Here is a 13,764-nt window from a genome sequence, read left to right as displayed (position 1 = left end):
TCCATGGTTTCTAAGCGCTCTAAAAATAGTCTCAACTCCTGCCATGACCTTGAAGACCCTTTTGGGTCAGCCTCTTATTTCACACCTCACATTTCCCCTACCACCTCACCCTTCACTGCCCCTGGCACTCTACCCCCAGGTTTCACTACTTGATCTCTGCTTTCACATGTTCCCCCTGGCTAGAATACAAATCCCACTGCCCCTTTAACCTAACTAACCCATATTATCCTCTACCAGCAACCTGGCCTCAAGTTTGCTGTTACCTGCTCTGGATCTTAAAAGAGCTGGATATGCCTTTTCTGGATTCTGTAACAAACTTGGAATCAAATCGCCCATTTACCTTCTCTGACCTACAGTTTGTGAGTTCTTCCTGGTAATGCATTTGATACACTCGCTTCCCCAATACTTCCTTCACACAATGCCCAACACATAAAGGCATTCAATGAATACTGATTTGGTTTACCAAAGAGAGACTCACTAGTCATCCTCATTTCTGTTGACACAGACTTTCAGGATCATTTTTCAGAGTAGAGATGGAACTCCGGCCCTCATGCAAGCTAGCTAGGCAAGGGCCTCTGCCTGTGACACACCCAGCCCCAGATCTGTGGGATTGAACTGATTACCATTACAAAACTACTTTGGCTTTCTTCGCAGTTCATTTCTTAGGTAAAGGAGGAATAAAGGGAAATGATCAGTGGAGGATTTCATTTTAATTCCCTTTTGGGAGATTGTACTTATACTTTCCTAAGAGTGTCTCTTAGCCTATCAGGTTATAACAAAGTTCGAAATTATACTAATGCTCTAGCGACGCTGCAAGACATAAAATTGGAGAAATGTTTCAAATGCTATTAGTTCCTTCCTTTTAGATACAGCTACTTTAAAGAAAATGCTGAGATACACAGGACATTGGTTACAAAAACCCTTGGTTTCCTGACCTGATACTAGATGTATTCTTTTGAGATCAAAGCAGATAACCTGGACAGCTTTAAGGTAATAAAAAATAACCCAAGTGGGTATCATTTTGTCTGCCATTTGCTAACATTCTCTTTCTGTAACTTTGAACATCTTCTGTAGATAATTCCTCTATTTCTATTCCTTCTCAGTTCATGGTTCCACCCTCATCCCACAAAATGTTTCTCCTCTCCATAACATTAGTCTTGAACTTCAGATTTGGAGTCTACAATATTAGTTCAAGAACTTACGTTCTCCATTACAGATAGTTTATATTCTTCTGTGGTATACTCGTATTACAGTTATTACCTGTCTTACTGCTACTTTGGAGGGGGTAAGTAGGATGTTTTCTCTACCCATTAAAAGATTTCAGAGTTCGCCCAATAGTCTTCTGTGCTTATAAACTGGAACAACAGAGGAGATGAGTTGGAATTTTTTTGTACTTCTATTTCCTAGAGGAAATCTCTCTTCCTTTTTGTCTCTCCCTCCCTCTTTCTTTTCTTTCCTTCCTTTTTCCCCTTTCCTTTCTCTTTATCCAAATGCACTTAGTAGATTTAATGAGTTAGATAAACTTATTACTCAAAATAAGGTATTTCTAATGCATTTGTTTAATAGTGGCTTATGAGTAAATGTAATCGGGGCTTATAAAGTAAATGTTGTAGGGATTTTCTGAAGGCAGAAATTAAACAAGATGTTCCCAACCATGTTGATTGCCAAGGTTTATAATTAGCAAAGTAACATAATTAGATGTCTCTCATTAGTCTGTCCTCAGTTTCTCAATCTAATAACTATACCAAAAAGGTGTTTACAAATTGAGAGTATGACTCAGATCTTAGTCACTCAGACCTAGAGCGCCACAAAAGGAATGGCAGTCATAAGTGGCCAGTGCCTGGGCTTTGTCTTTCAAGAATGCTCATTGTGCAAATATGTGATTTTTATTAAGTCAATACTATTGTTTTGTTTTCAATTTATTTCCTATTCCTGGAAGCTTACATTCAGTCCTTTGAAAGACTTCAAACTAAGGAAGGTATTTAACTTGTAACTAAGGAAAATATTTAACCAAACTCAAGCTCACTTAAATTAACCAAGTATCTTTCATCTCTTCATCCATTTTGTACTTCAATTCCTTCTCAACCATATTCATTTCCCACCCAGTATAGGCTAATTATCTTTGATGGGAGGGGGAAAAAAGACTTATGTAGCTTTATGGTCTCTTCTTCCCCTGCCAATGATCTTCATATTTGTATTCTTCTCCTTGCTCATCTTCAGCAATTTTTCTATGCATCCATCCTTTCAAGACTCTGGCTATCAATAGCAATTGTAACACTTTATGCCAAAAAAGTATTTGTACGATTTTATACATTGGCCTTGTGTTACGGTCTTCTTTCCATCTTCTTCCACTCCTGTTCCTTGCCTTGTTATTATACCTTCTCATAGCCTAAAAAGGAGAGATTTCTTTCTTCTGCCTCTTCAGATTTCTCTGTGGTCATAACAAAGCCTGTCTTGCCAAGAGGTCATTCAGCTGGAAGCCCATGCTAAATAATATATCTTGTTTCTAAGAGCTAGTTTCTTGGCAGCTGGTAGGAACACTGATTATTCACATCCACAGAAATCACAATGCCTGTGGATGACTTGATTCTTCTCTCCCTAAGGTATGGATGTGATTCCAAAGAAGGGGTTTCATTTGGACTTCCACAAGAAGAAGATACCAGAAGAAACCAAGAGAGAAGTTCTGGGCCTTAAGTTGCTTTATAGTTTCTATGTTGTCTTCATCCTTGGAACATTGTTTTTGCATTTGTACCAGTACTGAGGACTCATGCCCTCACATTCTCTAGTGGGTTTTGTTGTTTTTTTGTTTCTTTCTTTTTTTTTTTTTTGCTCTAGGCTGGTATTCTACCACTTGAGTCACACCTCCACTTCTGGCTTTTGCTGGTTCCAATCATGATCCTCAATCCTCAGATCTGAGTCTTCTGAATAACTAGGATTATAAGTACGAGCCACCAGTTGCCCAACTTTTATCCTTATAACACTGTAACTTTTTTAATTATTAATTTACTTTATTGTTATTATAGAGGTGATATAGAGAGTGATTACACTGACATGAGTCAGATAATGAGTTCATTTCCTTTCTTCTGTTAACACTCTAACTTTTAAATTTCAGCCCTAAAAAAAATAATTAGACAAGGGCTGGAAGTATAGTTTAAGAGTAGAGAACCCATCTAGCATTATGAAGCCCCTAATTAAATCTCCAGCTCCACAAAATGATAATGAAATGAAGAACCAACTCTGAGTAACTGAGTTACAGCCCCCTCCTAGGTTCTGAAACTCTGCTTTACATTTCTTGCCACATTTTTAAGACATACAGGTACTTTAAGAAAATGTTTCTGGAAAACTACATTTGAGGGAGTTTATGAGCTACAGCCAGGGCTGAGGCATTGCTAAGGGAATATGTTACCCTGGGATACTAATTAACTCCAAATATTGCATACAAATTAAGCCAGTAGCTGCTAAAAGAAGCAGCTCACAAAGGAGAGGGAGGGAGGAAATAAAATGACTTAAAAGAAAACTATTGTCTTCTGATTATAGGAAAAGGCATCATGGATATGGAAGGAACATTTTTCTCGCCATCCCAACCTTCTATTCTTTTTCTGGGAGCTTCTACCTTTTCTCTTTCCTTTAATCTTCTTGTCTCCATTATGGCTGTGAGATTTTTGTGGATAGTGGGACTAGCAAAAGGGTCTCTTCCCACAGGGTCCTTCATCTTGTCTATTTTTCTTTTTTTCTTCTTTTTGGTGCCAAGCCTGGGTCTTGATCTCAGGACCTGGTTGCTGTCCCTGAACTTCAAAACTGGTGTGCTACCACTTCAGCCATAGCTCTACTTCTGTGCTTGCTTTGAACCTTGATCCTCAGATCTTAACCTCCTGAGTAACTAGGATTATAGTCATAAGTGGCCAGTGCCTGGGCTTTGTCTCCTTTTCTTGTGTTAAGAACATACATGGAATCTACTGTTGCAATAAAATTTTAAGTGCCCAGTACAGTATTGTTAACTCTGGGTATTATATTCTACAAAAGTTATCTAGAATCTATTCATTTTGTATAATTGAAACTTTATACCTTCCCTCTTCCTCCTTCCTCCCCCACCCCTGCAATCACCATTCTACCTCTGTTTCTGGAATTGGACTACAGTTGGAATCATGCAGTGTTTGCCTTTCTGTGAACAGTTTGTTTTTCTCTGCATAATGTCCTCTTAAGTTCTTCCACATCATCCCAGTGACAGGATTTTTTCTCTCTTTCAAAGGCTGAATAATAATCTTTATTTTCTTTATCCACATGTTTATGTGGGTTTATATTGAAATCTACTAGGATCTAAGTAAGCTCTTTTCCTTTAAACAGCCAGGTGTGCCAAAATGGGATGCAGAGACATTTCTACTTAAGCCTAAATTTATACACATGTTATCTTCAGAGCCCCCTTAAAAAATGAAAGCCCATGTATGTTGTACTGTGATTTGAACATCAACCTATTGGATTGACCTAATTGAGCTACAGACTAAGCTAAGCATTACCAGCCACCAATATCATCCATGTGAGGCTCAATTACATGAACCCAATGCATATGTTCAACAAATAGCTTGCCAAGATATACACCTCGTACTAACTTGCTCCTAACCTGAGGATCACATAGTGCCAAGGCTGTTCTTAGATAAGGAAGAACATCCTTTATGCAATACCAGGATAGCTGTATTCACAAAATGCCAAATCACTCATGAGAATATGTGTCTGAGTTCTATTTTTAAAGTGTAGCCTTGAGCTTATTTACCAGTTTTCGTTTTTCTTTTTTTCCTTTGTCTATCTACAACTTTTTATTTCTCTTTTTCCATTTTACACATTTTCTTACTCTCTCAGTAAGAAATATTTTTTTAAAAAAATACCTGTTGGAAACATTCTTGTGAGCCAACTATCATTAAAGAATGAATCTGGGAGCTTCTCTCTACTAGTTTCCTAGAGGTGGTACTTTTCACACAGAAGGAATGAAGTTGTATAAGAGAATTTGTGCAAGAAAAACATGATGCTTCACTTAACCAAGAAAGAAATTAATACCAAATGTTCCTTGACCTCTAATTCTTAAGGACCTTGGTTTTAGAGAAGGAACTGAAATGTCACTGCTTCATCTAAAACATGTGGGAAAGGCACTGAATTGAAGGCAGGACATGTGGTTTTGTGTCCAATACAATTCTCAGGCTGATTCCCCATGGGTACAACTTCTCAGCTTCAGACCCATCTTCAGTCAAATGGAAAAAGAGAAACCTATATGCTCTACCTTACCTTGTAGTTAGGAAGAATAACACAGTTTGCCCTTTTTATAGTAGAACAGGCTGTAATGAATCTGAACAAGTTCTCCATAGTAACGGTATTATTACTAATTTTTATCCATCCATGGAGATGAACCAAGTCTCTATCCCAGAACACAACAGGTTCCATATGCCCAGAATCAAATAGACTACACAGAAGCTCTACTGAGTATAGTGCAGGGGATTATACTCCACAGGAAATGAGAAAGCATCTAATTCAATCTATCCTCCCCATGGTAGACTACCCAGAAATTAGCTGATTTTCCACACGCCCCTCTGTACACAGGGAACTGGCCACTGGGCCTGCTTCTACCATTGAATGTCTGTTTTGCTAGTAAAGCCCCAAAATAACCAATGGTGGCCTCATCATTCCATGGTCACAATCACAGACATGGAAAAGTAGTCCCCTGAATTATTCATGTTTGTGGCTATGCCGGCATAGAACCAAATGGCACAGATAAATTATCTGGGAGTTCATCCATCCCCGCTCCTTCTAGATTGTTCCATATGTTTTGGCAAGGTCATATGGTACACAGAAAGAATATCTTTTAACAACAAACATGTAAGACACTGTTGATAGACCTCTTGGACTTCAAATCATGCTACTTAAGAAAGCAAGCATACATGAAGATTGAGAGTTAATTTAATGTGTTATTTCTGGTGCATTTTTTTTCCTTGCCAGCAACGTGAATTTAATAGAAGGTGAAACTAATAAAACTAGGAAGCTAAAGTATTTAATGCAAGATATATATACAAATCTGCTTATAATCCTTCTGTGTTGAGAGAGCTCAACAAAGTAAGTTTCCATGCTAAGTTGATGGTAGTTTGGATGCAAATATAGAATGAACCATAGCTCACAAGCCATAATCCCAAGAAGATAGCATGTGATCACAAGTAGTTATTCTTTGTTAAGATTTCTACTTCAAAGACAAGCATGCCTCAAAGGCAATGGCCAGTAGACCTAATACATATAAGGCAAAACCAAGGAAAGGACAATGGAAAAATACAAAGTATTTACTCTACCTAGCCCAACTACTCCTACTTAACATAGATGTTCTGTTTATAAATTGTAGCCCACGGTGATGGGAAATTCACTACAGAATAACCAAACACTGTGTGTTCACAGTTAGCTTGCAGCATGCCTTTTCTGCTCAGTATAAGAAGAAAAAAAATCTACTATCCAGCACATAGTAGGACTGACAGCCTGATAGCAGCGACGGAGCAAGAAATTGTTCTTTTTTTTTTCTTCTGCCCCCTCAAATCAAAATAAACTAAGAATGTCATTGACTATCCGAATGACACCGAAGTCCAATTCAAAATTCATCTTCAGAGCTGTCGGCTAAGAGCATAACTCGGTCTTGCATGCTGTTGAATTCTCTCTGCTAGAGAAAGAAAAACAGAAAAGCATTAAACTGTGTCTGCTGCAGAACAAAGTGAAGAAAGCAGGCCCATATTTTAAGAGACAGTAACAAATGAAGCCAAGACAGAGCAGCTGCAGTAGCTCATCCAAACCACTGGGCACGTCAGCACTCTTCATGCACCATTAAACCCCATGTGCTTTATTAAGCAAATTAGGTAAGCCAAGAATGTTCTGAGACTGATTAGGTTTTGCTCTTCTTGGTTCCATACCTTTCTTTTATGCCTTTTGAAGCCGTTTCTCCTTCGGCGATTCATAACCTTAATGCTGTACAGCGCTCCCAGGATGAACAAGGCTCCAGCTATACCCACTCCTACGGGCACAAGCATCCCTGACATGTAGCCAGCCTGAAGAAAAGAAGAGACATGAATCAGGACATACAACAGACCACCGGCCCGGGTTCCTCCTTTCTGCTGGAGGGCAGCTGGTCTGCAGACGCTTGGAATCGTCCTGTCTGATTTGATAGAAAACAAAATGGAACCTAGAACACAGTTGCTTTATGAGGAAAAGACAACAGAAAAAGAGATATGACAAATACTTAGGAGTAAAGGTCAAAATATATCAGCTAGAACTACTAGCAGCCCCTCCAGCTACTTGCTTACACGTATTTGTCAACATCAGTTTTTAGTGACAGAAATATAATTTGTATTAAAGATGGATGAAGCGAGCTTCTGAGAATGCCAAGACTATTAAGGTGCTATAAACTGAAAATAGCCTGAGTCAAACTTGAAGAGGGTCGAAGTGTTCTCTGGAATACTGTGTTCCTTGGAGGGTAAAAAGAGAGCCATTATTCCCTCCCCCTCGCTATTTCCCCCCACCTTCCCAGCTCTCTGTCGGTCTCTGTTTCTTGCCTGCATTACGCTAAGCTGGCTCTCACTGTCTCTTTGTCTCTGTCTCTCTCTTTCTGTTTCTCTCTAAAGCTGACTCTCTGTCTGTCTCTGTCGCTCTGTTTCTCTCTGTGTCTGTCTCTGTCTCTTCTCTCTCTTTCTGTTTCTCTCCTGCATTACAGTAAGCTGGAAGCATAGAAGAAAGGGCCTGCAAAGGAAAGAGGACTCATGTTAGATGCTGGAGCAAAGGCTTTGAAAACATGGGTACAAGGGAGACTATGCTCATAAAGTGGATGAGTTGATTTCCATGAATAAGATAATCTGCCCAGAGAACAAGACCAAAGTTGGAGGTTGCAGTGGAACTGTGCATGGACCCCATCTGAAAGAAAATCAGTGGCAGAAAAGAGCATAAGATCATTGGCAACAACACCAGAATCTCCAGAAGAGCCTGGAGATATCAAACTGGTCTTCATTTCCTCAAAGGTTACTGTGGATATCTCAGTGCTAAGAAAGCAGCAGGATCTCCATATAACCCTGAGCTGAGTAATTAACTCAAGACCCACACAAAGCTGAGAGCAAGGCCATTGTACTAAAGGTGATCCCTGCACCTTGACCAGTAAGACTCCTATGAGCTACAGGGGTATGAAAAACGTATAAAAACTGAAATAAGTAGCAAGGCGTTGCTAGGCATGAAGACCATAAGTCTGGCCATTTATGTGACCATGTCTTTTTTTCATTTATCTTTTGTCCTTTCTTTTTCTAATTATCTTTAGGTAATTGTTATTTGACTGTTTCTTAAAATTCTAATGTAACACACACTATTCCCTAGTATCTTTCAGAATGATCCAAAGACAAAAGAGACACAGAATAAAAATTTCCAAAATACGCTGAAGTTTGCAGGTTCTGATGCTTTCCCAACATTTTCCCAACATGTCCAGAATTGAATCAAAAGAACAGATGAGACATTACAAAACTACAGCACCCTCTGCCTGTGCTCAGTTTCCAGTTCTGCCTCCCAGACTCTTTTCTTTTCTTTTCTTTTTGTCAGTCAGGGGCTTGAACTCTGGACCTGGGCCCTGCCCCTCAGCTATTCAATTCAAGGCTAGCGCTCTACCACTTGAGCCACAGTGCCACTTCTGGCTTTTTCTGCTTATGTGGTACTGAGAATCAAATCCACAGCCTCATGCATGCAAGGCAAGCACTCTACCACTGAACCACCTTCCCAGCCCTGCTCCCAGACTCTTAAATTAAAGCAAAAGCTGGAAAAATTTTAGAATAATAGCATTTTCATCAGCATTCTATTTCCCCACCCCCCACAAAAAGCTCAGTCATTTTTCAACAAATTAATACACTTTGTAGAAGCCTCAGCTTTTTCTAAACTTCTTCCAGATCTGCTTATGGCTTCTAAGAACTCCATAGTTTTCCATGTAGGGAAACATTTGATAACAGGAAATCATGGTGCTCTCACCAGGAATGTGGGATTCTTTAAAATCAACATTTCCAGTGTATATAAACTGTGTGAATGTATGTGCAAACCATGATGAATGACCACCTTTAAGCCATCTATTAGGCTTTTGAGAGGTGTACATCCAGAAGATCAACTTTTAGAAAATCAACTTGATCAGTCCCCAGGTGGGTCTTGTCTAGCTATACAACTTCATCCTACACCAACAACATGAATCTCCAAAATATGTGACTCTTTTCAGGTTACACACACACACACACACACACACACACACACTCCTTCCCCACATTGTGTGGTAGCATCTGCCTTGATTTCAAAGCACAAGTAAACTGAGCACTTGCTCGGCTTTTTCATACACAGCTAGTACTCTACTTCTTAAGCCACACCTCCAGTCCAAAGCTAGTCTTTACTAAACAATTTAAACTTCCATATAACTTCAATGTGGAAACACAGTTTTGATGCAGAAACGTATTAATAAATAGTCCAGAAAAGATTTGCCTACAAAGCATTACCAACTTAGACACTTAACCAGGAATGTTAAAGTTACTGAAGGTGATTGCCCTTCAATATTCATTTTTTCCTTTCTCTATACAACTAGGAAGCTTCCAGTTTAGGGATGGAGACATCATATAGATTATTTCTCCTTCCTTACCTTTTAGGAAGGTAAGGAAGTGATAAGTTTCCCCAAGAAGATAATATGTTCGTGACACATGAAAATTTGGGGCATGCTCTTTAAATGGGTCCTTTCTTTTTCTTTCTCTCCCTTTAAGAATGACAAAATGCCTTAATCACCATTTAAGAAGGAAGGATTGGAGGTGTTGATCCAAGTGGTAGAGTGCCTACATAGCAAGCATGAGGCATTGAGTTCAAACTCTACTACTGCCAGAGAGATAGAGACCGAAACAGAGGCAAAGGCAGAGACACAGAGAGACAGAGAAAAGAAAAGAACATTGCTAGCCTCTTTTTCTCTCCTCATTTACAATTATACTGTGAACATACCTAAGGTGGAACTGCCATCCACAACCATAAGATGACCTTGGAAAGGTCACAAATAGTGGACTGAACACCAAATAGAAGCAACTTGAGCCCCTGTCACTACCTCACTCCCCATTAGCCCTTGACTTTTCAACTCTATATTAATAAATGAAAAACAAACCTCCCTCTTCGGTTAGCTATTGTCATGGAAGGTATCTATTACTAATAGTTAATCTTAATCTTACTATAGAAAAGATAAACAACAACAAAAGGAATAATTCCAAACTTTTTCTAGAGTCCATGTAGCTGAGACTCAGTATTAGAGCATTTAATGAAACTAAACTGAGATATCCCAAATATGTAGTGTAGTTTTTACTTCCAAGGGATTCTGCAACTATCACCAATAGAGATAATAGTTAACATGCCCAAATAGTTTCCAAAGATGATGACTATATATACATATATATATAATTACCTGAAGATACACACACATATATAATATATAATTATCTAGAGATGCACACACACATACACATATATACTGTAATAAATTTTGCAATATCAAATTCCAAAGCAAGCTACATGCCACCACCTATTACTTAGTTCTTTTTCTCATCCTTTCTCATGACCCAGGATACTTTCCATAGTAAGATGACATTCAGATTTCTACATTAGCATGCCAAAGTTAGTTTAATTTTCATTATATTATCATTATTTCATCATATTATATTTTCTCCTGAACTATAAAAAACCATCATCAACATAAATATATATTCAGTTCTATGCTTTTGAGCTTTGCTTCGCCCTCAGTGTTTCTCGGTCCATCAAATGATCATGGTACATTTGTAAAACAAATCCATCACATGTACCACAATGGCCTCCGCTGACCTCAACAACTTGAAAGCTCCAACACCACTTTAAACATACATGAACATAATTTCAGCCTGAAACACTATCTATATGCTAATATTTCCTGAAAAGCAGAAAAATAAGAGTATTGATATACTTATATAATTTTAATTATAATCCAGTGTTTTCTTTTATACTTTAACATTAAACTAATAAAATATATAGTAATAATTGAAAATGGGTAAACTAACTTTGAATAATAAAGAATATACAGAAAGCTATAAACAAAAAAAATATAGTAGGGGCTGGGAAGGTGGCTCAGTGATAGAGCACTTGCCTTGCACGCATGAGGCCCTGGGTTCGATTCCTCAGCACCACATAAGCAAAAAGAAAAAAGCCAGAGGTGGCGCTGTGGCTCAAGTGGTAGAGCACTAGCCTTGAACTGAAGAGCTGAGGGACAGTGCCCAGGCCCAGAGTTCAGGCCCCATGACCGAACCCCCCCAAAAAAAGGAAAAGATTTCCATTTAACTTAAAGCTCCAGTTAACTCTGAGCTGGGCTATGATAATGGAATCTGACATCTCTACCTCAGGAATTCAGGACTCTTATCGATATTTTTATGAGTAATTCCAGCTTAAAATTGCAACTAACCAAAAGTGAAAACTTAGGATTGAAAGTCAAAAGAAAAAGAAAATGTAAACCTGGAAGGGAATTAATATTATCAATCATTATGTAGCCAGAATTAATACAACCATAAGAAAATATTTTTCCATAGTTGGCCATTCAAGTCACCTCATTAATATTATTTAGAAGCAGAACAACAATAAGCTACATATGCAGAATAATTTTTGTCTCATACTGGAACAAGTGATGCCAGAAAGAGCTGGATAACATTACTGAAATTTCCTAGAATTCCAAGATATTGTCTAATGGAGCATATCAAACAAAGAAAAATTCTAACTTCTGTAAGAATAAATAATGCTCCAATGAATAAGGTGTCTCGTATGTTCTACATGAGAACGGAAAGGGAAGATCTTTCTTGTTAGGCCCTGTATCTTTGGACAGATCACCAGGAGCAGAATAAACTAAGCCTCACCCCTACTTGACATTTGGTTTCACAAAACTACATGCCCTTCAAGATAACCCCAAAGAAAAAGACTTTTCTTACCTTGTCCTTTAGTTTTTCCATCCAGCTTCTCACTAAGGAAAATAAGAGAATAAAATTTAAGTAGCCATCTTTTCATTCTATTTCATAGTATTAAGTTAATTTGGCATATTGAATTTTTTTTCTGTATACAGTGAATGCATCAACATTATTAACATCATTGATAGGAAGGGTCTGTTTTATTTCCGTTTGTCTAGAAATTTAACAAAGGGCACAAACATCCCTCTCACTGCCACTAGATCAACAGAGAATATTTTTGTTTATCAAATGGCTTTTCTATTATTCTTGAATGCTTTTGAGAGAGGTCTCTCAAAAGATGCAGAAAATCATCTTTAAAGTATCACACTGGTTTTCTCAGATTTTTTTCTTTAGCCCTATTCCTTGTCTTTCATTCTTTTTAAGCTCAGTGAGAATGATGCTCTTGGACCACAGTCAGAGAGTAGAGACTAAGTCAGAGAAAGCACTGGGAAACCCAGGGCACCCCAGCACTGCTACAAAGAGAAGCATCACAACCATCTTTGAAGATGAAAGAATGGGAGCAAAGACAAGACTTTCCTGCCTTTGTGAAATTCTGACATAGAATTTTGTTTTGTTTTGGTTTTTGTTTTTTCTGCTGGTCGTGGGGCTTGAACTCTAGGTCTGGGCACTGTCCCTCAGCTCTTCAGCTCAAGGCTAGCTTTCTTTTTTTTTCTGCTGGTCGTGGGGCTTGAACTCTAGGTCTGGGCACTGTCCCTCAGCTCTTCAGCTCAAGGCTAGCGCTCTACCACTGGAGCCACAGCGCCACTTCCGGCTTTTTCCGTTTATGTGGTGCTGAGGAATCGAACCCAGGGCTTCATGCTTGCAAGGCAAGCACTCTACCACTGAGCCACCTTCCCAGCCCCTGACATAGAATTTTTATAGCATAATTGCTATAAATAATAAATAATCAAGTATTGTTTATGAAAACCAATAGGGAAAACTACATCCATCTTGTAATTTTATCCAGATCAGGTTTACAGTGATTTGGAACTATGGATACAAACAGTAGGAGAAAGTATGAGTCAAAAATGGAAGCATGTGGGCTGGGAAGGTGGCTCAGTGGTAGAGCACTTGCCTTGCATGCATGAGGCCCTGGGTTCGATTCCTCAGCACCACATAAGCAAAAAGAAAAAAAGCCGGAAGTGGTGCTGTGGCTCAATGGTAGAGCGCTAGCCTTGAGCTGAAGAGCTGAGGGACAGTGCCCAGGCCCAGAGTTCAGGCCCCACAACCAGACCCCCCCACACAAAAAAAAGGAAGCATGTGTTAGAATAGCCATCTAAAGAGTGGTAGTGAGCATATTACCCTTCACTGCCTTTAAGATGACACTGCTGCTTCAACACTGAAGAAAAATTCATGTTGTAAAATACCAAAATAAAAGAGAAGTAAACAGAAAAACCTATCCTTCTTTTACTTTTATTATTAAACAAATAACTAAAAAAATTTAGTAGCATTAAGGGGCTTTCATTTTGAATATCTACATAAGTATACATTATACCTTGATCAGAGAATTATAGAAGATTATGTTTATGGGGGGGAAATGGGGAAAACAATTCATTGTAAGACTTCTATTGGAACCTACAGACCTATAGCCATCTAATCTTCGATAAGGGAGCTAAAACAATAGAATGGAAGAAAGACAGCCACTTCAGTAAATAGTGCTGGCAAAATTGGTTAACTACATGTAGAAAACTAAAGCTAGATCCTTATATATCACCCTGCACCAGAATCAACTTCAAATGGATCAAAGACC

At 38.6% G+C, this 13,764-nt stretch overlaps 1 protein-coding gene across 1 annotated transcript in view; it reads right to left on the bottom strand.

The window, feature by feature from the left end:
• Positions 1 to 5,971: 5,971 nt before the first annotated feature.
• LOC105984975 (chromosome unknown open reading frame, human C14orf37) overlaps positions 5,972 to 13,764 on the bottom strand; it is a 103,441-nt gene continuing 95,648 nt past the window's right edge. The window contains exons 5-7 of the mRNA XM_013015371.1: positions 12,000 to 12,031; positions 6,930 to 7,064; positions 5,972 to 6,682 (exon numbers count right to left, since the gene is read on the bottom strand). Of these exons, the coding sequence (XP_012870825.1) occupies positions 6,614 to 6,682; positions 6,930 to 7,064; positions 12,000 to 12,031 (236 nt within the window). The 3' untranslated portion in view covers positions 5,972 to 6,613. The remainder of the gene's footprint in view (positions 6,683 to 6,929; positions 7,065 to 11,999; positions 12,032 to 13,764) is intronic.

This window comes from Dipodomys ordii, unplaced genomic scaffold (assembly GCF_000151885.1).
Source record: "Dipodomys ordii isolate 6190 unplaced genomic scaffold, Dord_2.0 Scaffold2, whole genome shotgun sequence".
Taxonomy (NCBI): Eukaryota; Metazoa; Chordata; class Mammalia; order Rodentia; family Heteromyidae; genus Dipodomys; species Dipodomys ordii.
Note: the sequence above shows the minus strand (reverse complement) of the source record. Positions and strands in the feature narration are given on the sequence as shown.